At 51.4% G+C, this 26,679-nt stretch overlaps 1 protein-coding gene and 1 long non-coding RNA gene across 3 annotated transcripts in view; one reads left to right on the top strand and one right to left on the bottom strand.

The window, feature by feature from the left end:
• The window catches only part of LOC122372949, a 28,412-nt gene extending 17,706 nt beyond the window's left edge, over positions 1-10,706 (bottom strand). Inside the window, exon 1 of the long non-coding RNA XR_006254955.1 lies at positions 10,629-10,706. This is a non-coding gene — a long non-coding RNA (uncharacterized LOC122372949). The remainder of the gene's footprint in view (positions 1-10,628) is intronic.
• LOC122372945 overlaps positions 1-26,679 on the top strand; it is a 58,261-nt gene that overhangs the window by 22,047 nt on the left and 9,535 nt on the right. For both annotated transcript variants that reach the window (XM_043350629.1, XM_043350630.1), the window contains exons 2-4: positions 21,438-21,545; positions 21,889-22,001; positions 22,224-23,785. In XM_043350629.1, the coding sequence (XP_043206564.1) occupies positions 21,438-21,545; positions 21,889-22,001; positions 22,224-23,785 (1,783 nt within the window). The remainder of the gene's footprint in view (positions 1-21,437; positions 21,546-21,888; positions 22,002-22,223; positions 23,786-26,679) is intronic.

Here is a 26,679-nt window from a genome sequence, read left to right as displayed (position 1 = left end):
CCCAGCTGTGCCAGACGAACTGCTCCCAGCTGTGCCAGACGAACTGCTCCCAGCTGTGCCAGACGAACTGCTCCCAGCTGTGCCAGACGAACTGCTCCCAGCTGTGCCAGACGAACTGCTCCCAGCTGTGCCAGACGAACTGCTCCCAGCTGTGCCAGACGAACTGCTCCCAGCTGTGCCAGCCGAACTGCCCCCAGCTGTGCCAGACGAACTGCTCCCAGCTGTGCCAGACGAACTGCTCCCAGCTGTGCCAGACGAACTGCTCCCAGCTGTGCCAGACGAACTGCTCCCAGCTGTGCCAGACGAACTGCTCCCAGCTGTGCCAGACGAACTGCCCCCAGCTGTGCCAGACGAACTGCCCTCGGCTGTGCCAGACGAACTGCTCTCGGCTGTGCCAGACGAACTGCTGGTGTGCCTAAAACGCCCTCCGGCGACCCCGTATAGCCATCTACGGCGGCGTGTTTTCCTCGGGCATAACATTATGCTCCACTGAATGTGTACCTGCAATGAGAAATTCCCACCGAGGCAGAATGTGCCAATAAGACGCACTGGATGATGTAAAGCTCGTGACGGGCCTGCGAAAACTGCTCGATATGCTCTCAATGGTATATGGCCTTGCTCTCAATGTTTGTCTCGACAGCGTGTCTCGGCCCAATTTATTTATCCAGCGTGACTGCGTGAGAACTGAACATGAACTGTTCTGAGACCAAAACCATGAGAAAGAAAGAAAGCTGAAGTCTGGATACTCCCAAGCTACTTGAACCTTTTACTTTTGTACATCATGCCTTCTTGTGTTCCACTGGCGGATCCAGCTCAGAGTTTTGGGAGGAGCAAACCAGTACAATATTGGTTCTTTCCATGCACTTAATATAGCAGCAATGTTAAAATTTTGATGTTTGGGAGGGGCAATTGCCCTATTTGCCCTCCCCAGTATCCGCCACTGTGTGTTGCTCTCATAATAATCAGTAAAGACGCCTTTTGGGGCGACATACGAGCGCGCGCGAGTGATTTCTGCGGCCTGCACGCTCGGAAGAGCGCAGCAGCACCGCCAACTGACTTACGCACGGGCCTCGGCACCCTACTAACTAGCCCCTAACGGTGTACCAAATTTTAGCGCAATCGGCCCATCCGCTCTCAAGATGTCAAGGCGTCTTCCTGCACGTGCGCACGTGCAAACTGGATCGAAAATGACTTTTATCCGGCAGCCTAGTTATCGATCCCTAAGAGTGTATGCGTAAGTGACCCAGCCGTTCTCGAGCCGTGGAAGCGCCCACTGCACGTGCGCACGTGTGCAGTAGTGCCCCAGCCGAGCGTTATGGGGACAGTTGGCGGCGGCATGGTCTCGGCGCCGTCACGGACGAGGGCAGCCCGGTGAAACCGGTCCGTGACGCCGGCCCGTCACGGGCCGTGACGACCTGCGGCCGCGACTGTCACACAACTGTCACCGTTGCGGTACAGTTGCCGCCGGTGTGCCGCAGTTGTCACCAGTGTCAGAGTGATCTCTTTGACACCGAAATACCCAGCAACTTTTCCAAGTAGATCAAAAAGGACATTCATGGAGAGCAACGCAAAAGTTAGAAGAATTCTCCAGAAGGTCGAATTGTGTTGGTATTTGCACATCTGTATGACAATGGCTGAAGCCTGCATCACCTAATAAAGGCGTGGTTCAGAGTGTGCGCTGTTTCGCTCTGTTGTCCACACTGGGCAGAGGGTAGATAGCGAGCACCACTCAGCCCTGGACGCGCCGTGTGAGCAGCGGCTGAACACGATATAGGTACTATTGGTCTCAAGATAAGGGTCCAGGCGACCTGTAGGTTTGATGCGGTGAATACCCCCACCTCCGCCACACTCGCTCGGTGCTACGGAGCTCCGATCTCGCGACCGGTCACCTGTACTTGTAGACTGTGCCGCATGGCATAGCAGTTGGGCGGGCCAGCGGAGCTTAGGCGGAAACTAGCGCCGCGTTTGACAGAGAAGGACGCTCACCATTCCGGCGGGAGGGCCGCTCGCCATTTTAACTCCATGTAGCGCCCCGCTGACAATGAAAGACTATACATGAGGACGACACTACAGGGTTCCACAAAAGTTATGTCCACTACCTATGACAACACTTTCCGGTTCCTAATCGTGTCTACACCTGAGGGATGACGATTTAGGCTGCACTCCTGCATTGCACGGTCCTTGGCCGCAGAACATGAGGTGACGAACGGACCTCGGGTCACGGATCACCGAGCTACGGCCAGTTTCACAGAGATTGTCCACCTGAACGGCTGCGTCGCTACATGAAGGTCTGAAATTTTTATCAAGGGAGCTGAACCAGACAGTCGGCATGCTCCAGGCCGAAATGGCACAGCGTGTCATAGCTGATTGGTTGGGACATCTGCCTGTTGTTTTTGTTTGCAAGTCTTAATTATGGGCGAACTGTCTGCACAGTCCGGTGTTGTTGGTATACGCATACGGCCGGTGCGAGCGACTTTAGCGAGTGTCATTTGAGCGAACGTCATTTGAGCGAACCATTTTCAGCGAATGGCAATCCAGCGATTATCAAGTTCATCGATTATCAAATATAGCGATTATCAATTTTAGCGAAAGCTATGTTTCAGCGACATCTATTTCGTCGACTACAATTTGAGCGACTGTCAGTTCAGCGAAACATTTCATCGTCCTGTAACGGTGGATCTTTTTCTTTTGCGAGCGTATGCGTACGAATGTTTCCGGAATTTCTCATGGTTATCCGGAACTGGATGGTGGATGTCGCGCGTTCAAAGGACAGACATTGAGCTCCAAATTTAATACTACATTTGTCAAAAATTCCAACGGTTCAATTTCATCCCCCCCCTACCCCACCCTGCTCTTTGTCAATAATGGTGACCAAACGTTTGTTCAGAGATCAATATTGCTTGTGCTTTTTTTTCGCGAAATTGTCCCGCTTGAATTTGGATCAGTTCCCCATGTTGTAAAATTTGTTCTTGCCCCAAGCACCGTACGAATTTCCAGATATTTGGGTGAGGTCCCTGAAACATAGACTGGATTCCTGTAACTGCTGTAACTCCTGTAATTGGTCATTCGATGTAACTGCATCGCTCAATTGGTCTCCCACTGACCACCATATATTCGCTCAATCTGGTTTCGCTGATTCTGGTCCTCGCTAAAGTTGATAATTGCTGTGATTGAATTCGCCGACTTGACAATCGCTGAAAAAGCCAATCGCTTAAATTGATAATCGCTGAAAATGTTTCGCTCAAATGTCGTTCGCTGAAATGACGTTCGCTCAGGTGTCGCAGAACCGCATACAGCTGCTGGCAGAGTTGCTGATCGTTCCAGTTTGCCGGCGTGCGCCTACCATTTCAAACGTTACATAAATCGCATTGAAAAAGGCGGCCGGGAAGAGGGGCCAGTAGTTAGCGACAAAATTGGCCAAGCGGCTCGCGCTGAAGCGCTATCACATCTCCAAACAGGACCGTGAGACGCTATTGGAAGAGCTCTCCGAGGCTCATTACCTACCTTCGGCCCAATACTAAGCCAACGCATGGTCAATGACATGTTGGCATGCATTTTCAATCAGGACGGCGCGCCAGCTCATCGCTCTGCCAAGGCCTAGCGGTGGTGCGAATTGAACGTGTCAGACTTCTGAAGGAAAGAGATGCTAGCCGGCTGCCATTCGGACCTCATCCTGATCGACGAACTTCAGGCTATCGTCCAGCAGGACCTGGACAAACAGAAGTCGGCGGCCAGCCTCGGCGCCTTGTCGTTACAGCTCAAACGGGTATGATAAAAAAATCCAGCCGTATTTACTGCACAACCTAGTTACCAGCATGCAAATTTGCGTTCGTATGTAAGTTCCTGTTCGTGGGAAATAAACTGAACGCTAAAGAGAATCGCTGTCCCCTATGTAGCAACTTAGAGAGAACATTTTTTTAGAGGATAAAACTTATGCCGGACCATGTAGCTCACACATCATTCATTGCAGTTTCACCTTAGACTGCAAGACGTGGCAGTTTGTTTAGGACGTAGCAATTAATGTTGTCATGATCGGCATACCGCCGACAACGTCATTAATCACTATTTATATCATTATCTTAACGGTTGCATATTTCAACCTTCATAACTTTTAATTTCCTAAGTTGTTTCATATAATTTCGTTTATTGCGCTGAACAACTGTTGAACAGTTCATTTCAAAAACTGCATTGTTAAAGCTTCGGTAGGGTTAACCAGTAAACAATATGTTAAGTGTTACTCTCGCCCCGTTCGCTATGTGTTCGCTTCATACTTCTATCGAACGTGATATCATTCCAAGAAAGCACGAATAGTGTAGAGTATAGAAGCCATTCCCACCGATGGGACTCGAAGCGATGCAGCTAGGTAATGCATAAGGCTGATTGGCGATTTCAGCTTATAGACAAGACAAGGCCAACGTTCTCAAAAATCAAATCCACACGGAACAGACATATTTCAAGAGTGCACGTGTCTCGTTGTCGTTGTATCCGTTATTCCTCGTCAGTCGTCGGACCTATCGGCTTTCTGAAAACCGAGAGGGGTCTAGAGTGGGGGGGGGGGGGTGCTGGACCCCGCCGCCGTTTCACCCATAATTAAGCTAAACGCCTTGCAAACAAAAACAACACCCAGCGATTCACAATCAAGTTAAAAAAGTGTCAGAGCAACATGTGACCTCTGAGGTCAGGTCACGTGCACAGGTGCAGGGTGTTCATTAGCGAATAGTAAGCCCCCGCTGGAGCCCCAAATGATCGCCGGCCATCGTGCAGACGAGGCCTTCGACGACACACGGCAGCGTTCAGTTCATCAAGGGTCTTGGACTCTTGAGTTCGCTCCGCAACTTGAGTTGCTTGAGGTTAAACGGTGAAGTCCATGAAGCATGAAAAATCCAGACTGCAGAGTGACAAGGGGTGCGGATCTTGTTCAGTTGCTCGAAGGTGATGAGAGTCTAGCAATTCTTTAATAATCTGTCCAGTATTCACGTTCGCAATGGATTAAGAAACCCTGGGAAGGCATTTTTAAATATATGGACTAATGATGTCAGTTACAGAAAGTTGTGATACCGATACCAAACCAAATACCAACAGGAACCGTGGGAAAATACCGAAACCGAACCGACTTGGGAATATCAGGGAAATACCAACTTTTTACCAAAGTCACAGTCTCTTTTACATAAGCGAGGACTCACAATACCTACCAACAAAATACCAAATGTGTTAGCCTCGAAACACCAAATACCAAGTTGGTATCGGTTTGGTATCGGTATGCCAAAAAGTTGGTATTCGATTGACATCTCTAAGATGGACAATCCTCCACAATAAGAAACTGAACTGGAAACATTATCACCCGATCCTAATGACCGTCATCTACCCTGACAGCATGGTGTCGAGGCTGGAAGCGCGTGCACCTTTTGGCTCACGGCTCAGTGAAGCGGAAGAATGGTTCGAAAGGGTAATATTGAGTGACGAGAAGTGGCTCGCGCTACAGCAAGCACCCGCAAGAAGAATACATGCTCCTTCGCCGAAGAATACACAAAAGTTGATTCCATACAAGGATGTGCACGGAGCGAAGGTCTTGGCCGAGGTCTGCCGCGCGGAGAAGCAAGCTTTCATCGAGCGACACAACTGATTTCTGTTTGTGCGATGTAAAATGTCTAAGATTTATCATTCCAACGGTGAGCTGCTAATGCATTATGTCTTATGCCTCTGGCAGGACTGACTTTATGTCATCTTTATTGATTACCCTGTAATTTAGGGGATAGCGCGTGGATGTTTAAATGCGGTTATCCCACACCGTAGACAGCGTTTACAATTGCTTTACGTGTAAAGAGAGAAAATTATCAGATGTCGTGTAACTGATTTATTAAACGTCTAGACGATTAACAAACTGTTAAACGTCTAGTAGACATTTCGTCTAATCTGAAATATGTCGTATTGTTATATAAAATGAATTCTTTACCATTAACCCTCGCACGACCAGGCCATTTCTCATAACACGAACGACCAGGGGGGGGGGGGTTGTTACGACCCCCCCCCCTGGCGTTTCGAAACGGAAGGTCGTAGAGCTTAGCGGAAAAAAACAACGGATTGCTCTCAACGAGATCTCGCGATTGGTGGTATATTTTTTGGTCCTAGGTCAACATTTGACCTACTTTTGACCGGTCAAAGGTCAAATTTTCGGAAAAATAGAATTTTTTCAACTTTCGGCGGCGATTGCGGCAAAACGGTGGGAGATATCGACTTGAAACCTTCACTATCGTGTTCCTTGATCAATTCTCTATCGTTTGGTATGTATTTCGTTTCCCTAGCTCTAAAAATGGCGCGTTGGGAGCGCCGGAAGTCGGCAAGGTCACAGTCGGCGGCAGAAATTCGAAAAATCAAAATTTAAATTTTTGAAATCTGATTGTATTTTTGGATTTGGGAGGTCCATTTGCTCTCTATAGAAGCTAATATTGCTGCATATTCCCATTGAGGTGACAAGAATTAGCAAAATAGTGGTTCGGGCGCTTTTCAAAAATAGTACCGGACGCTGTTCCTCTTGTGACGTCATAGCTCCGTGACCTGACCTGACCCGGTCAAATTTCTTATACCATATGATAGCCAATACTTGCCCCAACATGCATGGGAAGTTTCATCACGATCCATCAACCGATGTCCGTACCACCGGCAGGAAACCTCGGGCGTTGGCACTCAGTTTGTGAAAATCCGGCCGGAGGCTGTACCTCTTATGACGTCATAACTCCGTGACCTGACATGACCCGATCAATTTTTTTTCGGCAAAAGATGCGCAAAGGTTGCCCCAGAGGGTATTGAAAATTTCAGCCCGCTACGACAAGCCGTTTAGCGTGCACTTCGAAAAAACCTCAGGGGGGGGGGGTTGATACAACCCCCCCCCCCCTAGGCGTTCTAGGGTTAAGCACCCGAAAGATATCGGCGGTACGGGATGAAATTATTAAACCGCTCGTAGGTGGAAAAAATATTTTAAACGTCTCGCCTAACGGCTTGACGTTTAAAAGATTTGTTCTACCTATTCGCGGTTTAATATAATCACCCTGTATTTCAGTTGGAACGGTAGTTAATGACAAAAAAGCTCCAATATCTATGTAATGTCGTTTATGACGTTGCACATGGTTCAAAACGCAAAAGTTGAGCATCTATCTTGCACGGAGTGAAGCGATACGAGCACGACTCCATGTGCAAACGATAGTCTTAAATCATTTTTTGTCATCAAAATAGCTTTTAATATACCCCTTCTTCCTTGTTGAATTACGATGGTGAAATCACGTCATTGACATAGATTTACGTGAACTTTATAGAAAATAACGAGTCAGAAAAGTTGCAAGGTCTCGGAAGAATATGAAGTCATGTGAATTTTATTTATCTGCAGAAGTTGACCTAGCAATGACGGAGTTGCCAAGCCGCAATATTTTAGGACCGAGTGAAGTCTTTTATGACGTCAAAGGTCAGTGACTCGACGAGAATTGAAAATGTAATTGGTCGTTGGTGTCACCAGAGAATCGGCTTGAATCAAGTCAGGTGTGCTATTTTCAGCTTTCTATGGTTGCCTTGTTGAGAGCAATCGCAAGAAGTCTGGGGTAGGTAACACTCGTCAACCTCAACCATGGGAAGTTATGCTTTCGCGGAGTGAGCTTTAAAGCTATGTAGTGCGCCCCATGCACTGTCGTTTTTTTCCGCTTGCTGTCGGTTTTCCAATATATGGAAGCCAGTTACAGGCGTCTCAGTCTCTCATTGGTCAATCGCACACACCACGTGTGGTTCATCAATGACCAATGAGAAGATGAGAAACGCCAGCAAACTGACAGCATGCTGATTTGGTGATCAAACAGCGCCCTGACCACACCCCCTCCCATCTATCGCTGACACCCTGCTCGGTAAATCGTCTCGAGACGCGACTGAGCCAGGCCCTTCGACCGGTTACGGCCGCCGGCATAATTCCGCCTGATTCCGACTGCACCGCTGGACACCACACTGCGGCGAGCGACCCCGCTGTCAGACCCGGGCCGAACGCACCCCCTCCCCTACCCCCACTCCAGCTGTGGCGAGGGTGAGGGTATTCACCGCATCAAACCTACAGGCCGCCTGGACCCTTATCTTGAGACCAATAGTACGACCGGCCGCCCGGTAAAGGCCCCGGCCGCTCGGCCGCTCTCCGGAGCCAGGGAGCGGTGTGGCCGGCCATCCCCCCAGCCGAGTCCGGCGGCGCTGTTTGGAGAACTAGTGACACGGCGGCCACTGTTCCCGGGCGCCCGGTACGCCGGCGCTGGGCCCACTACCGCCCGAGGTGCCAGTGTCACACCGGCGCTGGGCCCAGTCCCGCCCGAGGTGCCAGTGTCAAACACCGGCGCCACGGTGGTCGATATACAGAGCCGGGGAAGGAAAGGCGGTCAGTATAAAATGCAGGCGGCCACAATGGGGGCTCTCACACACCTAACGACCACTCCGGCCACGACAGGACGACTGTTCGCGAACAAAAAACCGTGTTCCAATGTATGTTTAAGGCGATTTCCTGTAGTTCTAAATAACTAGTTACTCAGCACTCTTCCATTGTGATGTTTCGATTGTGCTATGATGTTGTGTTGCGGCAAAAACGCAGCCTATATTGCACTGAACACGAAGTAACCTTATGTGGCGTGGGGTTTTGTCGTTAAGCAAAATAAACAAACTTGACTTGTATGAGTCTCCGAAGGAGTGGAGCAAAAACATTTTTTTAAACAAATGTTCAGTTTAAGGCCGTTTCTCGAGATGCAAATCATGCTTTCTCAAATTATTTACGCGGTGTAATGTATCAACCCGCCGTTTCCTGGGGGGGAGGGATATGAGCAACAGTGTTTTGCTCATTTGTAATGTTGAAAATAAATGTGTATGTGTATGTATGTATGTATGTAGGGACGTTAAATGCCCCTAGCCCATACCTCGAGAACCAATAGGCTTAGCGAAACGAACGAGGCAGCAAACGAAAGAACGCGACGAGACGCTTCAGATGAGTATTAGAAAGTTGAATTTAGAGGTCAGATGTCGGGTCAAGGTCAGGTCAAACACCTGACATTGGACTTTCAGTAGCGTGAAGTTAACAACCACGCACTGTGCGTCTCTCGTCATAAAGTCTGTCAAAACTGTGCACATTCACAATCCTTCGAAGAAGTGCTACACGAATGTCGGATTCATGTAGGGGTCAGTCAAGCATAGGTCAGGGTCAAGGTTAGGTCAATCGGTAAGCAAGCCGAAGCGGTCGGGAGTGCAAAATCGTCTTGATTCAGGCTTCCAATATATTATGACAGCACGGAAGCTCGCGCCAGAATGCGTTGAGTACCGCGTATAGACATGCCTAACTCTCCCCGCGTCCTGAAACGTATTAACCCGGCAGGCGGTGGGCCTCCCGGCCACCTTCCGCGCGGTGGGGTGGGGGCATTTTTTTGCCCCTCCCCGTATCTCCGAAACTACTGGACGGATCCGAAAAATTCAAACGGTGTTCGATAGCCCTGTCAAATTTGTCGAAGGAGACCAAATTTCATTGACCTCAGGTTCACCGATGACGTCACAAGTCAGGTCAAAGATAAAATGTTTCACCGTTCACGGGTCATCTACGGAAAACGCTGTAACACCGAGTAAAACGCATTTTGTCGAAAATCAGCGATAGGGCGTCAGTTGTCTGGTACATATGTTGCTATTAGAGGCCACTGGTCATACTAGGTCAGATCACAGGTCATTCACCAAGGGTCACCGCATAAACCCAACTTTACTGTTGTTGTGTGATGCATGTTTTATGGCCAATTTTTCATTTCCAACTCAATGGTGTTGGTTATAAGACCATCAAGTTCAGGTCAAGGTCAGGTAAAAAAGGTCAAATTTCAAAGTTGTTAGTTTTGCATAAAATAGATGGGTATTGATTTGATGCAGCTCGTCACGGGGAGTCTAATGGTGGTCTTCGTTTTGCGCTACAAGGTCTAGAATTGCTAAAAATTGAGTTTGAAAATTTGAAGTCATCAATTTTGAAGTTTGTTTCGCTATAACTTGGTCAAAAAAAGAGGTATCGATCTCAAATTTGGTATGTAGTGTAGATAGAAGGGGGTAGCAACTATAACATTTAGGTATTCCGTGTTTTTTTTTCGAAATTTATAAACTTTTTGGATTTAGGCCATTATATTCAAAAAATATATATTGATTTTTCGGGGTCAAAATCAAGAAATAAAAATCCGAGATTGCAGTTTTGTAGCCCTCCTAATTCTACACCTCCTATATCAGAAACATTTTTCTGTATCTCCAGAGCTGTAGGCCTGACAGCTCTTCCCGCGAAACCTTTTTTTGGGTCGAAAATGGCAAAAATGACGTCACTCTGACGTCATTAGCGGCCAACCTATCATAGCCTTTGGAAAAAAAAATTGGTCACCATATGCGCTAGCTACTCCCGGGAGGGTACTGAAAGTTTGGTGACGATCGGCGCAGCAGTTCTCGAGATATATCGAAAAAAAACTAAAGGGGGGGGCAAAAAAATGTCCCCCCACCGCCTGGAAGGTTAAAATGCCATTAACATAAATCCCGTAATATGAGCGTGAACAAAATTTACTGAAGCACACAAACTCAGTACAAAAGTAACATAACAAATCTCAGCTTACCGTTCAGCCTTGCGTTCAGCAGACGCAACACAATCACAAGAGAAACAAACCCGCCCGTCTCCGCAGCGCCCCGATCCGTCTGATCACGGGCTCGGCTGACCGGCCGAGCGGCGGCCGGCCCTCGGGCCACGCGGCCGCGCCTCTCATTGGCTGAGGCCTAACAGAGCCGCCAGATTATCAGCGGTAACAACACAGTACCTACATATAGCACCAAAATCAAAAGTCGTATTCGTAGCCTATGACACGACACATGTTGTTTATTGCCACTTTTGGTCGTTAAACACGATGGTGATTAATTTTATCATACGGGTACGTTTTGTTTCCAAAAAGATCGATTTGAGAAATGCGTGCATCATGGTCGTGAAGTTATCACGAGAAATTGCCAACATTTTGGAACATTTGGAACGATATTCGAAAATCGAATATGTCATTTGATGGACCGTGGTACCGGATGTCTAATGGCGTTTAGGGAATGTATCTAGGTTTATTCTTTGATATTATTTTATGTTTATTCTTTGATTTTATATGATTTTTCGAACATATGCCGTTTTTGGTCGAAAACTCAGAAGTAATGACGTCACTAAAACTTGGATATCTCGAAAATTTATGACCGTTTTTTAATATTGTCAAAAGAAAGTTCAATCAATTCACTACAGGTACCAAAAATGCAGTTTTTCAGCTATAGGGCGCTGAAAAAGTGGGGGCATTTACCCCCCCCCCTGCAACTCACGGGTTAAAAAAAGATAATGCAGTGAGCATTTCTAGAGAGTCTCCGAGATCTTTTCGTAAATTCTACCCATAGACCTCTGTAAGTCTAATGATGTATATGTGGCCATAGGCGGCGGAACGGGGAGGGCACCGGGGCACCGTGTCCCCCTTTGATTTTGGCATTTTAACATTAGCTCTATGGGCGTTGCATGGAAAGAGTGGGACCAGAAGTCGGCAGTGCCCCCCCCCCCCTCCCGCTTAATTGAAGGTGTTCCGCCGCTTCTGTGTGGCTAATATATGTCATCAGGCCACATATCAAATGTTAACTCAATCGGACCAATAGTTCCGGAGGTATAAAGAAAGGGTGCGCACGAAGCACGTGCGCACGTGCAGCAGCACCCCCTCTTTGAGAATGTGATAGAGGCGGATGCATTTTATCTGGTCACATACCAAATTTGAGCTCAGTCAAGGCCATATAACCGAGCTCAGTCAGTGGCCCGGTTCCGGAGGGGACGTATCATAAGAGCAGCTTTGTGAACACCCCTCACGCGCCACGTGCAGACCATCCCCTGTGCCAGCCGATATCTCCCGGACACATTTCCTTCAAGTTTTAGTGCACGGGGCCATCAAACAGTGAAGACAGGGCCTATCTGGGTGTTACTGATGAGATATAACATCTGAAAGTTAGGGATACTATAGTCATGGCCGAAATTTCTGCGCTCAGTCCACGTTTTCAGAGGTCTGTGTTCTACCTGATGAGATAGCACTGGAAGCTAGAGGTGACAACATCCGTATCTATTAGCAACCAAAACAATGGCTTATGCGGTGGTCACAGTCCACAAAATGCGACGCGCACCAGTCGTGACTCGGGACAGTCGTGACTCGCACCAGTCGTGACTCGCACCAGTCGTGACTCGTACCAGTCGTGACCCCCCGAGTCCTGTGTGCCAGATGGTCAGGGATTGACTCAGTATGGCCATTGTGCTGAGTTGGAGCCGACTGCGGCAGATCTGGCCGGTGTCAGCTGATGGTGCGGCAGTAGTGAGGTGCCGTGGGGTCTCAGCTGATGGTGCGGCAGTAGTGAGGTGCCGTGGGGTCTCAGCTGATGGTGCGGCAGTAGTGAGGTCCCGTGGCTCGTGGCCCGTGCAGTAGTGAGGTGCCGTGGCTCGTGGCCCGTGGGTGATATTCCGTGAGTCGCGGACATTAAGTGGCACCACCGACACTCATTGTGGGCGCGCCCAGTGTCGTTTCACGGCCGCAGAGCTGACACGTGAGTTATGCTCTGGATGCTCCTCGATCGGGGAGCTGCCAGTGTGCCAAATATCTGCTCTCTCTCTCTCTCTCTCTCTCTCTCTCTCTCTCTCTCTCTCTCTCTCTCTCTCTCTCTCTCTCTCTCTCTCTCTCTCTCTCTCTCTCTCTCTCTCTCTCTCTCTCTCTCTCTCTCTCTCGCGCTCTCTCTCTCTCTCTCTCTCTCTCGCGCTCTCTCTCTCTCTCTCTCTCTCTCTCTCTCTCTCTCTCTCTCTCTCTCTCTCTCTCTCTCTCTCTCTCTCTCTCTCTCTCTCTCTCTCTCTCTCTCTCTCTCTCTCGCTCCCTCTCTCTCTCTCTCTCTCTCTCTCTCTCTCTCGCTCCCTCTCTCTCTCTCTCTCTCTCTCTCTCTCTCTCTCTCTCTCTCTCTCTCTCTCTCTCTCCGTGCAGCAATGTCTAACACTCTGCGGCAGCACGTCATGTGTAGCCTCTTGAGTCCCGCCAATTCGCCCATGAATGGAGAGCAACGAAACTTTTTTGGCTGAGAGCTTTGGTGCCAATAATGACCAGATTGGTGACATTTCAGCCGTGAAGGTCATCGCGCATGCGCAGTGACATGTATACTGGGATATACAAAAATACTCAAAGCCTATAAAATCTGACTGAAATGCAATCCATGAAAACTTCCATACAAACACCAAAGTGTATTTTTTCGTTTGTTTAGGACGTAAAATGGCTAATAGTATTGACACGTTTAATTATCAACACCACTCGCCCTTAACTTCAGCTTCTTCTGCCCCTTGCCCACTGCTCTTAGGTCTTTAGTTGCCATTTCCTTTGAAGATATAGAAGTTGTAGCACCTGTTGCGAATCGATAAACAGTAGAGGAAGACCTTGCAGCATTATCTGAAGCGACATCTCTAAAAAAAAAATTCGCCGTATGGTGTGTTTTAGAGAGGTGCTTGCCTATGGCATTGTGCTTAGGGGTCGGATTCTAATTCATCGGGCGATTTATCAAACTTTGAGTGAGGATCTACGGTCATTAGGGTCGCCAACGATTCGAAGAATGTTAACGCTCAATCACAGAGCCATTTGAAGGCATAATGTTGTTTGTGAGCCACAAAAAATGGCTTTAACTGACCCAGCAACCATGTATACTACAGTATACATGACTAGTCCTAGGCACAGTCCGTTGTATACTGACGTTTACATTTCTCCGTCGTGCAGGATCCCGTTGGTCACTCGGGTGTACATTTATTTTTTCAGAGGTCAATTCCTCCGAATAATTGTAGTGCTACTTCTTAAGCACGTCTCAAAATTTTTCGGGCCAAGGACATTTGTATACCTTAGTATACATGAACTTTAATTCTTTCTGGAAAAGTTCCAAACACACAATTTTGTTTACAAAACCTGCAAGCAATGACCAACAACGAATGGTTATGTTAGCAAAACAACAGTTTTCGATGAATCATTCTCTTAAAAAGAAATAACAGGAAAATAATTAGGAGACGTAGGGTAAGGTGCCTAATTAGCGACCCCCTTAATTTGCACCGTCATTGCTCACGCTCTGTGGGTGCTACTGTATTACTGGCTTGATTTTCGGAGAGATCGTTCATTTTTCTATTAACCCTCGCCCCGTTGGGGGGGGGGCCATTTTGGCCCCCCCCCCTGTGGTTTTTCCTGAATAGCAAGAAAACGGCGGCGCGCAGCGCCGCCAAATTTTCAGTACCTTCCCGGGCATCAATTTGACACCTTCACACCAAATTTCAAGTCTTAGGTCACCTTAGGTCAGGAGTTATTGAGGTCAAACTGACGTCATGTTCGAGCAAAAATGAGCAAAAAACATGCAATCTTGAAACGCTCACCAAATCTACAGTTATCAAGCAATTTCAAAGTTCTTTATATGGTCTAGTAGACAAAAGGCGGCGCTACAAAACTGCTGTCTCGGATTTTCAAAATTTTTGGTTTTTGACCCAAAAAAATCAAAAAATTGATTAAAAAAAAAAAAACTTTGAAAAAATCCAAAATTTTTCCGAATTTCGAAAAAACCGGAATATATGTGATAGTCCCAGCGCTCTTCTATATACATACCAAATTTCAGATCGATATCTCGTTTTTTGGCCAAGTTATAGCGAAAAAAACTGTTAAAAAATGATGACGTCAAATTTTTGAACTCAATTTTTAGCAATTCTAGACCTCGTACGGCAAAACAAAGACCACCATTGAACTCCCCGTGACAAGCTGCATCGATTCGATACCCATTTTATGCAAAAATATTAACTTTGAAATTTGACCTAATTTGACCTGACCTTGACCTGACCTTGACCTGACCTTGACCAAAACGTGATCTAAGCTGGCCCCAAAGGCTGCCTGACCCATATAATCGCATTTGTCATGTAAAATGGACCATAAAACATGTATCACACGACACTTTCATATTGTGACCCCCCGTGACCTGACCTCTGTGACCTGACCTGGTATCAGTGACCTCAAATAGCAAAATATGTGTTTAAAGAACATTTCCCCATCGATGATTTTCAATGAAATGCATTTTACTCGATTTTACAACGCATTTCTTGAAGTGCCTGTAAACGGTGAAAATTGGACCTTTGACCTGACCTGTGACGTCATCGGTTTGACCTAGGTCAATAAAATTGGGTCACAAGGTAGTTCCCCGTTGGGGCTATCCAACGCCGTTTACCGCTTGTCGCTATGTTGCGTGGTTCTCGAGATCTTAGGGGGGGGCCAAAATGGCCCCCCCCCCCCAACCGGGCGCGTTGCTCGGCAGAGCCCAACGGGGCGCGGGTTAACTCGCGCCCGGCTGGGGGGGTGTTTGAACACCCCCCCTTGTGGTTTTTCGCGAATATCTCAAAAACGGCGGCGCGGAGCGCCGCCGTTTTTTTTACACCTTATCATACATCAATTCTACACATGTTGTGAAAATTTCAGACCAAGGTCATTCAAGGTCAGGTCACCAGGTCACTTGAAGTGACCTCACCTCATAAAAACTTTCAATGTCTGTCATAGCTACACCGAGTGACCGATCGCTTTGAAAATTTCAGCGATTGCTAAGAGCAATAGCATGTACAAAATGTATATCTCAGAATTTTGATGTCGATGACTCAAGGTCAGGTCAATTTTGCGACCTCCCCATTATAAGTCAATGGGAGAAAATTGAAATGCGCCTCTTTTGGATGAAAGACATTATAAACACTCCCAAACACCGAATTACAAGTGATTTAGACACACTAAACTTAAAAATGGTGTCCGTGACCCTTGTTTATGCCCTGAGGTCATCTTAGGTCACGAATGGTATCTAACAGTTTTTCGCAAATAAATTTTGATAGAGGCATGCTAGAGCGATGAAAACGCCTTAGATGTGTTCAGCTCGACGATACGGATCGATTGATATGCAACATGACCCTTTCCGGTCAGGTCATGACCTTGACCTGAGGTCAAATTTTCAAGTTGACCTTTCAAGGTCAAGTTATAGTTCATTCGATGCGTCTTGACGAGAGGAACACGATGCCGGTAAAAGTAAGCTCGTACAAGGCTTGGGTCAAAAGTTATTGCAGAAAAACTGTTTTCGAAAATATCGGCTATTTTTGCAGTTTTTGCCCCCTGCAGGCAAAACCGTTGACGTTAGGTCAAATCTGAGAGAATTACTCAGAAAGGGCGTTAATAGGGCTATCGAATGCGCTTTTCCGCGGCGCTGTAGCTCTATTGGTTCCCGAGTTATGCGTTGGCTTCTTGGAAATATTCGACATTCGACCTGGAAATCGGCGAAATTTTGCCTTCAATGACCTCTGGTGACCTGACCTTTGACCTGACCAAAAAATTGACCTAAGTGATTTCGTCATTATTTTTTACGCTCTTTCGAACGCCGCCTTCCGCGTATCGCTACGTGGCCCAGGAGCCGAGTTACAAGGGGGGGGTGTTCAAACACCCCCCCCCCCCAGCAGGGCGTGGAAATCCAGGACCCCCAGCAAGGCGCGGGTTAAAATATAGTCATTTTCTGCCCCAATATTCACTAACTTATTTGTAGTGAGCATTTTGGCAAACCATTGCAAAAAACGCTAATAGGGAACTCTTCCCGATTAGCGACCGGGGAGGGTCGCTAATAAGTCTATGGGTTTCCCCATATTAAAAATGGCAAAAAATGCGACGCCTGAAAAGATGAAATATTATCTCAAAAAGGTAACCTATACGCAAAGCAGTCAATCACTCGAACAGGAACGTTTATCCAACACATTTACGTAAGTAAAAACTGATCACGTAATGCACCGAAGGCGAAAAGAAGGCGGAAACCCAAATTTTGCGGGCTATCTCGTATGATATTCGAGGTCCGCGCTGAATTCGGCACCCCTGCAGTCGGTGACGACATTTGGCATCCCCTGCCACACATTGCAAGGTTCAGCAACACCTTATTTTCATTTCTCTCTTTTCCCCTTTCTTTCCCTTCTTGAGCTATTTGCGACCATGTCAGGCGCAAATAGGAAATATGAGTTGCGACACATTTTTAACCGCCATGCTGTGCACAGTTGAGCGATTCACTATGGGAAAACGGCAATCAATTGAAAAAGAAATGTCGATTCAGAATGAAAAGGTGCATCATCCTAATGTGCATCGCTTTTCATCAGAGAGGGCCCAAACACACACGTTTTGGATAAGAAACTCGTCATTTTTATTTAAACTCACCTGAAACGTCCCACCAGAAATATCGACGACCGGAAAATAATTTAATTTGATAACCAAAGTATGGCTGACCTTTTGACGACATTTTTACCCCGTTTTCTCCTGCCAGTTTTTCTGTAGGGAGGTAGGTCGCAAATCGGAAAGGGTCGCTAATTAGGCACCTTACCCTACCTCTATGCTGCGACCGCCGGGATACCGGGAAGATTGAAACGCTGAGGCGTCAACAAATTCAACTTGAGGATATAAATTCAGCCACCAGGTGGCGGACCATGGCATGAAGAATGCAACGCATGGCCATGAAATAGCCTAGCCATTAGTGAATTCCGTAGAGATCGACTTAAGACGATGTATACCCCAGTATACAAAAAGAACCAAGAGGGTAGTGTCCAGCGTTGTGATCAAGTGCAGGCCTTACAAATCACACGGCTTCACAGGCTCCTTACAAATCACACGACCTCACAGGCTCCTTATAAATCACACGGCTCCACACTCCACAAGCTCCAGTCTTTACAATTGTTAGCTACGCTCACCAACAGTGAAAGAATACATTTACCTTGATCCGTTATAAGAAGACAGAACAGTTTCTAGGGATGGCAGGCCGACATTTGACTTTGCCGGTGCTCTGACCCGCTTTGGCGACTTTCCTCCTCCTAATTTCCTAGTCCAGCCGCTGTGCGACGTCCGACCATCCGCGGGGTCGGTGGAGGAGGCACCTCCGCCCGCGCCGTCCCCCGTCTGCTAGCCACTATACACTGTTCGGCGTCCACAATCCACCGTCCACCGCCCACCGTCCACTCACCGTCCACCGTCCACCCACCGTCCGCCGTCCACCGTCCATCGTCCACAGTCCACCGTCAACCGTCCACCGTCCACCGTCCACCCACCGTCCACCGTCCACCCATCGTCCAGTGTCCACCGTCCACCGTCCACCGTCCACCCACCGTCCACCGTCCACCCATCGTCCAGTGTCCACCCCGTCCACCGTCCACCGTCCACCGTCCGCTGTCCACCGTCCACCGTCCACCGTCCACCGTCCGCTGTCCGTTCCGCTGTCCACCGTCCACCGTCCACCCACCGTCCACCGTCCACCGTCCACCGTCCGCTGTCCACCGTCCGTTCCGCTGTCCCCGCTACCGATCCTCTCCCGGGAAGTGCCATCGGCGGACGGTTCTCGTGGTTCTCGGCGGACGGTTCCCGTGGTTCTCGGCGCCGGTTCCCATGGTTCTCCGCGCAGCCAAACAGGGAAACACGGCCGACGGCGGACAATGGTAGGTAGGCCGCGCCTCGGCCGGCGTTTTCCGGCGCCCGGTCCCCCCGCCGACGTCACTGCCGGGGTGGTGGGGCCGAAGACGAGCCGCACTCTATATAAGAGTCCGGCAGAGGTCCGGGGGCCGCCAGTGGCTGGCACAGAGCCACCGAGACGGGCACGGCGCATAGTGACCAGATTGGGTGAGACAACTGAGTGAGAACACTGGCTGAGTGAGACAACTGGCTGAGTCAGACGGCTGGGTCGGCCTCCGCTAACGGGGACTCGTGCGGCAGAGTCACGGGGCTGGGAACTGAGAGACCCTTGCGAACAAAGGCCGAAGCAAGGAGTTAGGGAGTAGGGCAGTTCGGTGGCAGTTAGTGAGTGAAGGAGTGAGTGAGTGAGTGAGTGAGTGAGTGGGTGAGTGAGTGAGTGAGCGGGCGAGCGGCGGGTCCCGGTGCTGAGAGGGTGTCGGCGTCCCCTCTCCAGCGCTCGGTGACAGCGTCGGCCCTCAGCTCCGTGCCTTCCCGATGTTGGATGTCCTCAGATCCGGTCCTCCCCGATGTTGGAGGCCCTCAGATCCGGTCCTTCCCGATGTTGGATGCCCTCAGATCCGGTCCTATCCGATGTTGGAGGCCTTCAGATCCGTGCCTTCCCGATGTTGGATGCCCTCAGATCCGGTCCTCCCCGATGTTGGATGCCCTCAGATCCGGTCCTTCCCGATGTTGGATGCCCTCAGATCCGGTCCTATCCGATGTTGGAGGCCTTCAGATCCGTGCCTTCCCGATGTTGGAGATCCACAGATGTATCTCATCAGTCATCAGTCCACGACTGCCTCTGAGGGGAGCGGGACTGTCTCTGAGGGGAGCGGGACTGTCTCTTGGGGGAATGTATCTGCGGGGAGCGGGACTGCCTCTGAGGGGTGCGGGACTGTCTCCGAGGGGAGTGGGACTGTTTCTGAGGGGAGCGGGACTGTATCTCGGGGGAGGGGGACTATATCTGCGGGAGCGGGACTATATCTGAGGGGGGAGGAGAAGCACTGTCGTCCTGTGTTGGCTAGTTCCTGTTATTTGTGGAGTTGCGCTTGTCTTACATACCTATATGCCCATTGCCCACTTCCCTAATCGTCCAGCCACCTACTCTGCGAATTCTGGAGGTTCTTGTGCTGAATGTAGGTAACTGTATGAGCACAGAGCACTCTCTGCTGAGGCATAGGTATTTGGTTACCGTTTGTGCTTCTGCTTGAACTTGTATGAAATAATACTTTAAGTAAAAAGGAGATGGAAGAGAAATGTGAAGCCTACTGTGCGTGTAAGAGTAGGGGAAGGAGGGTGAATTGCGCCACCTTAAGGAAAAACGTTAATTGTAAGAAAACCGCTGAAGATATAAGCATGCACTGGTAACCACTTTAAAGAGGAACTCATTAGCTACGATTTAAGAGCCTCCCGATCAATTAAGAATGTTTCGCTTGCTTCCGACAGCTGCTTTTCAGAAACATGCAAAAGGGCGCATTTACCGACAACTGCTGTAAATTGCGCCAGGGGGATGGCGCAATTAGAATCAAATTGCGCCCTATACTTTAACATGGCTAAGCGAATGAGACGGAATGCATACACCCCGGCAGTGTAATGTCGTTGCGGCTTACTTAAACATTTATAATGTTAATCAGGCTGGATAAATAATAAATGTAGATATAAATAGCGATGTTTTTTTGCCCATGTAAATAACTTTATATGTGTCCGTATGTTTGTAAAAGTGCAACGAAAACGTTTTATGTAACCGACTAGATATATGTGAAAGTATGGTTAAATTTTCAATCGTTTCTCTCAAAATGATTAATTTTTATCGTTTCGACAACTTGTTGACATCAGTTTTTACTTTTTGATCATAGCTGTCACCTCTCACGCCCGAGTCCATGTTGAAAATGCCGTATTTTGTCAATTACACCACAAGTTGGCAGCCTAAATGGCAGCTGCATTATAAGTTTGACGAGATAAATAATTTGCGGACTGGCGACAGCGGGCTGCTCCCCTGCCTGGCATTAAACTCCTTATTTATTGCAATCAGTTAATGGTGCATTCATACTGTCGTGATACAATAGCTACACCATTATTCTATTTGCGCCCCCATGGCGCAATTGCCATGGGCGCAATTATAATTGAGGCACTTTTTAATAAAAGCTTAGAAGTTATCATAAATATGCTGAAGGAAGTTTACTGTTTAAGTGAAATATAATGAAAAAATGGGCTTTCTTTCTAAATATCACTCTGAAAATCACACACGTATCACAGATTTTTATAGCCAACGGTTCAAAATACTGCAAAAAAGCTAAGAAAACGCCGTAATATCTTTGATGGCGTAACTGAGCCCTGCTGATTGGCTTCGTCGGAGAGCTTGGGCCATAAAATGAACTATCAGGTGGTGAAAATATTGTTTTCGAACACAAAATTATAAACATGCCATTGAATTCGTGGGAATGTTGGTGGGCGCAATTGGTTAGGAGGGCGCAATACACCCACTTTCCCCTACAGGAAAGGAGAACCCAAGTGTCATGCTACTCGAGAGTGACACATTGTTAAGAACTACATGCAGTCATTGACGGATCCAGAGAGCTTGTCCTAGGCGCTGCGAAGGGGTATACCTAGGTAACCTAAGTATCTCCCTCCTCCCCCCGGAAAAAAACCTAAAAGTTATGAAAAAAAATGAATCACTTCCTTTTACGTTGCAGTGGAAGTACAAACAATTTGTCTGGTAAAGCTTCCTTGGTTTATTGATTACTTTATATTTTAGGGAACAGGCAAACTTTCATCAATTTCTGCGACGTAGCGGCTGCCGTAGATACGTCCTCCCTTGTATCCGACAGTGGCTGCATGCAGTGACTAAGTGTTACTGAGAGTTGCGTTTTCTGTCGTCAGATGGCAGTGTGATCTACCGGCACCCCCAGTCGCGGATGCTCGGTAAAATGGCGAGTCTGGTCGGATTCAAGTCTCCGGCGCCCCAGCTGCAGGCGGACCCCGTAGCAGGTCAGTGAGCGGCTGCGACTACAGTGGACTCGCTGTGCAGTCAGTAAGCGTCCCAGGTGAGTGAGCGGCTGCGACTACAGTTGACTCGCTGTGTGATCAGCAGTGCGAACTGGTATTGTAGGGTGCGACCTACATATGATCAGTTGGGCTGTCCCGACCGAAGTCACTCAGGGTATAGGTATAGGCAGTACCTAGTAGCCACAGGGGTGGTAGGTGGGCGCTGACCTTTGCTGACCTTATGGGTAATCTCTACTAACCCCTTTTAATCTCTATTGACCCCTGTCGACGTCTGTTGACCCCTGCTGACCTCTGTTGACCCCTGCTGACCTCTGTTGACCTGCAGTGCTGGATCATAAGCTGGACCAGGAGGAGCGGAGGATGAAGAAGGATAACCGGCGGTGGCGCGCCATCATCTACTTCACCGTCACCGTGTGCCTCATCATCTTCGGACTGGTGGTGAGAGAACAAGAGGAGGAGGGAAGCGGGATAATGATAAGGGCGGCGAGAGAGTGGTGCGATTGGTATAAGCAGTACTTTGGGAAATATGGATGTAGTCAAATCTCAAGCTTTCGCTCCCCTCCGACTGACACGGCCTCCTCCAAGTGTGAACCCTCCTATTCCCACAAACTGACGCTCCGCCCGGCCCCACCAGCTGACACCCCGCCCCCCGTCCGGCAGCTGGCGCAGGTCATCTCGTCGGTGACGTCATCGGGCGGTCAGCTGCCCAATGTTGACGTCACGGAGGCGGCGGCGGCGCTGGACGCGCCGCGTCACGAGCCGCTGCTGGCCGGCCTCGGCGGCGCCGACGGTCGGCAGGGCTCCCCGGCGCAGCCAAAGGCGGGCGGCGACCCGAGCGACACCTATACGGCCGACTCGGGCGACATCTATGTGACGGTGCCGGGCGGCCGCGCCGAGGACGACTACGTGCTGACGGTGGCGCGCACGGCCGGCGGTCAGCTGGACATGGCCGTGAAGGCCGAGGGAGCCGGCTCCGCCGCGCACGCCGCCGCCATCGAGAGCGCCCTCCAGGAGGCCATTGTGCTGGGCGAGCGGCAGCAGGCCGAGGCCGTGGCCGAGGCGGAGGCGGAGGCGGAGGCGGAGGCGGAGGCGGTAGCGAAAGCCGTGGCGGCGGAGGTCGAGGCGGAGGCGGAGGCGGCTCTGCAGCCCGAGGCGCGGGCCGGGTACGTCGCCTACGTCCCCGTTCCGCTCGGCGGCGAGGAGACGCCCACCACGGCGACCACCTCGACCACGCGCCGGCCGGAGCCGCCGCCGCAGCAGCGCCGGCCGCTCTTCGTGCCGGTGATGTTCCAGGAGCGGCAGGCGGCGGGCCGGCCCCAGTTTGTGCGCCGACCGTCGCCGGTGCTGACTGCGCCGCGGCCGGCGCTGCTGCGGCCGCCGCCGCTGCCCTCTGGACAGACGGTGCAGCGGCCGAGCCTGCCGCCGCCGGCCGGCCACTCGGCGCGGCCGCAGCTGGCGCTGCTGCTCCGGCGGCCCGGCGCCGGGTTCCCGGCCGGATTCAACGCCCACCAGGAGGCCAACCTGGTGCGGCGCCCGGTGCCGATCGGTCCGCTGCCGCTCAGCGTCCAGGGGCGCACCGGTGACCTGGTGACCTCTGCGCGCCCTCTGACTTCCGTGCCGCCCACCCTGCCCAGCTCTGTGGCGCTGAGCAGGCTGCTCGGGCCGCGCTTCCCGCCGCGCCGGCCCGTGACCCCCGCCGGGCTGCGGCCAGGCCCCTTCCGTCCGCCAATTAGCGTGGCCCCGCCACACCAGCCGGCCAATCAGCGCCCGCCTCACTCCAGTCGCCGTCCGTTCCCGCCGCCACCAGCCAATCACCGCCCGTTCCCGCCGCCTCCGACCAATCAGCGTCCGTTCCCGCCGCCTCCGACCAATCAGCGCCCGTTCGCGCCTCCGCGGTCGCACGGTATCCCAGTGGGACCGAGTCCGGCCGGCCGCCGGTTCCCGTCCGCTCCCTCGGTGCCGCTTGTGGGGAACCCCCAGTACAGCTACCCGCGGACGGCCACTGGCATCCAGGACATCCTGAGCTACATCAGCGGCGACACGGCGCGCAACGGTCACGGCGCCTACGGCCGGTTCAGCAGCGGGCCTGTGCCGCCGGCCGGGCAGCGCCGCGACGGGCCCGTGTACCCGGCCGGGTACCGCCGGGACGGGCTGGCGCTCGGCTCGGCCGGCCGGCCGCTGCAGCTGATGCTGGACGTGTACCCGGTGGATAACTCGGACAGGTACGGACAGCAGCCGGCGGCCGGCCGCTACGGCCGCTGGCCGCAGCTGCCGGCGGCGCCCACCGTCTCCAAGGTGGTGTTCCACCAGTATCCCGACGGTACGCTCGCGCCGGCGTCTGACCAACAGGTGGCGGCTCAGGGCAGCTGGCCGCAGGTCCCGCAGCCTCCCCAGCACCGGACCGGACCCTCCCCGGCCGTGGGAATCCCCGCCAGGGTCTCCAAGGTGGTGTACCACGAGTACCCAGGTGACCGGTCCGGCATGCAGTACCTGCCTGGACCCCTGGGCGGGGCTCAGTACCTCCCCGGGCCCCTGGGCGGGGCGCAGCTCCTCTCTCGATCCAGGGTTGGGCCGCAGTTCACCGTTGGGTCTCAGGGTGGGCCTCAGTTTCTTTCTCGATCCATGGTTGGGCCACAGATCACCATGGGGCCTCAGAGTGGTTCTCAGTTCCTTTCTCGATCTGTAGGCCTGCCACAGTTTACCATGGGTCCTCAGAGTGGTTCTCAGTTCCTTTCTCGGTCCCTGGGTGGGCCTCAGTTTGCCGTTGGACCACTGGGCGGGCTCCCGTTTATTCCCTCACCCCTGGGAAGGCCCCACCCTATGGAAGTTCTGATGCTGATGGGATCCTCCGCGCCCCTGACATCGCAAAACCTAGTGAGGGGATCCCAGCCCCACCTCCCCACTATTTCCAAAGTCGTTTTTCACGAATACCTTGATAACAAGGTGGAGCCTGCCTCCGAGGAAGCTCAGGTGACACAGACACCTACCGCCCAGGCCCAGGCTGAAGCTCTAGCTCAGGCCCAGGCCCAAGCACAGGCCCAAGCACAGGCTCAAGCCGAGGCCCAGGCACAGGCACGGGCCCAGGCTGAAGCACAGGCCCAGGCCCAGGCCCATGCTCAAGCCCAAACCCAAGCCCAGGCACAGGCACAGGCCGCCCAGGCTAAAGCCCAGGCACAGGCCGCTCAGGCTCAGGCTCAGGCCGCCCAGGCAAGAGCTCAAGCTCAGGCTGAGGCCCAGGCCCAGGCCAGAGCTCAAGCTCAGGCTGAAGCCCAGGCTCATGCACAGGCCCAGGCCAGAGCTCAAGCTCAAGCTGAGGCCCAGACACAAGCCCAGGCCAGAGCTCAAGCTCAGGCTGAAGCCCAGGCTCATGCACAGGCCCAGGCCAGAGCTCAAGCTCAAGCTGAGACCCAGGCACAAGCCCAGGCCAGAGCTCAAGCTCAGGCTGAAGCCCAGGCTCATGCACAGGCCCAGGCCAGAGCTCAAGCTCAGGCTGAGGCCCAGGCTCAAGCCCAGGCCCAGGCCAGAGCTCAAGCTCATGCTGAGGCCCAGGCTCATGCTCAGACCCAGGCCAGAGCTCAAGCTCAAGCTGAGGCCCAGGCTCAAGCCCATCCCCATCCCCATCCCCATCCTCATCCCCATTCCCAGGTCCAGGCCCACGCCCATCCCCAGGTCCAGGCCCACGCCCATCCCCAGGCGTAGGCCCAGTGCCCCCAATCATCTGGCGGCGATGTCTCGGAGTTGTCGGGGCGGCCCACAATCCCCGGATCGAGAGTGTCCGTCCACTGATCAGCACGGGCTAGCGCATGTGGTGGCAGGCGGTAATATCACGTGACAGGACAGGCCCACTGGCGCTGTGTTTGCGTTGGAGTCAGGTGGCTGGCTCGGCGCATCACGTGACCATTGGCACGGGTGCCGTGCTGGTCGGCGTTTTAGCCACGTGACCGTTCGTTTTTATCTTCCGATCCCGTTTTGATGGTTGGTCTGTTCCACTGTGATGGCTTGGCTGTCCCGCTGTGATCTTTTGGCTGTTACCCAAAGTGTAACCAAAGGTTCCAGTACCGCCCGTTCTCCCGTGGTAGACAGTGTTGGGGGAGCCGGGCGCACAATCTTACCATATAAACGCGCACTGACTCGCACAACGTGGTGCCTTCTCGATCAAACTGTCCGCGTTATACTGTCCGCCCGAGCTGAACTGAACTCTCCGAGCTGAACCGTGCTGTCCAAACTGACGGCTCTCTTCTGTGCCTCTATCGGAATGTAGAACCAATACACGAAACCGGCGACCCCCGTCTTCCATCTGTCTGTCTGTCTGTCTGTCTGTCTGTCTCACTGAACGGCGGGATGGCAGCGCGACTGGCTGCTTCTGTCTGTCTGTCTCACTGAACGGCGGGATGGCAGCGCGACTGGCTGCGATGGCAGCGCGACTGGCTGCTTGCATGGTCGAGCGTCTGGTGGGAGGCTGGGTCACACATCAGGGACACGGTCCGGCCGGCCACGTGGCAAGCAGGACACCTCGCATCACCAGGTACACGTGTCACCTCACACTGTGGCCCCAGCACCGGTCAGGATCCGGTACTCCACGCAACCTTCTGCCGGACACAGGCTGCGTCCCTCTTCACACCAACTGAGCTGCGCCCTCTGCCGAGCACGGAGAGGTCTGCCCCTCCATACACTGCATCCTCTACCGGACACTTTCCCGTCTATACACTACACCTTCTACAGGACACTTGCCCCTCTATTATAATATACGAGTATATCTTCTACCGGACATTTGTCCCTTTATAAACACTGCATCTTCTACCGGGCGCTTTGCCGTCAATAGGCACACTACACCTTCTACAGGACATTTGCCCCTCTATAATATATATCTTCTGCCGGACATTTGTCCCTTTATATACACTACATTCGCTCGGACACTTTACCTCTATACACTGCACCTTCCACTGGGCACACGATTAGGTGCATTACCCTCCCCCATCGCGCAGTGATCACTGTGTACTGTGTAGGCCTGTTTCTGGCCAATGCACTCACAGCACTTACTATCCACTGCAGTTTGAAGTACCTAGTCTGTTTCCGATCAGTGCTGGCAAAACTCGGTATCCAGTACTGTATAAAT

This window comes from Amphibalanus amphitrite, unplaced genomic scaffold, assembly GCF_019059575.1.
Source record: "Amphibalanus amphitrite isolate SeventyFive unplaced genomic scaffold, NRLGWU_Aamphi_draft 001422F_arrow, whole genome shotgun sequence".
NCBI classification, from domain to species: Eukaryota; Metazoa; Arthropoda; class Thecostraca; order Balanomorpha; family Balanidae; genus Amphibalanus; species Amphibalanus amphitrite.
This window is presented reverse-complemented; position numbering and strand designations above follow the sequence as displayed.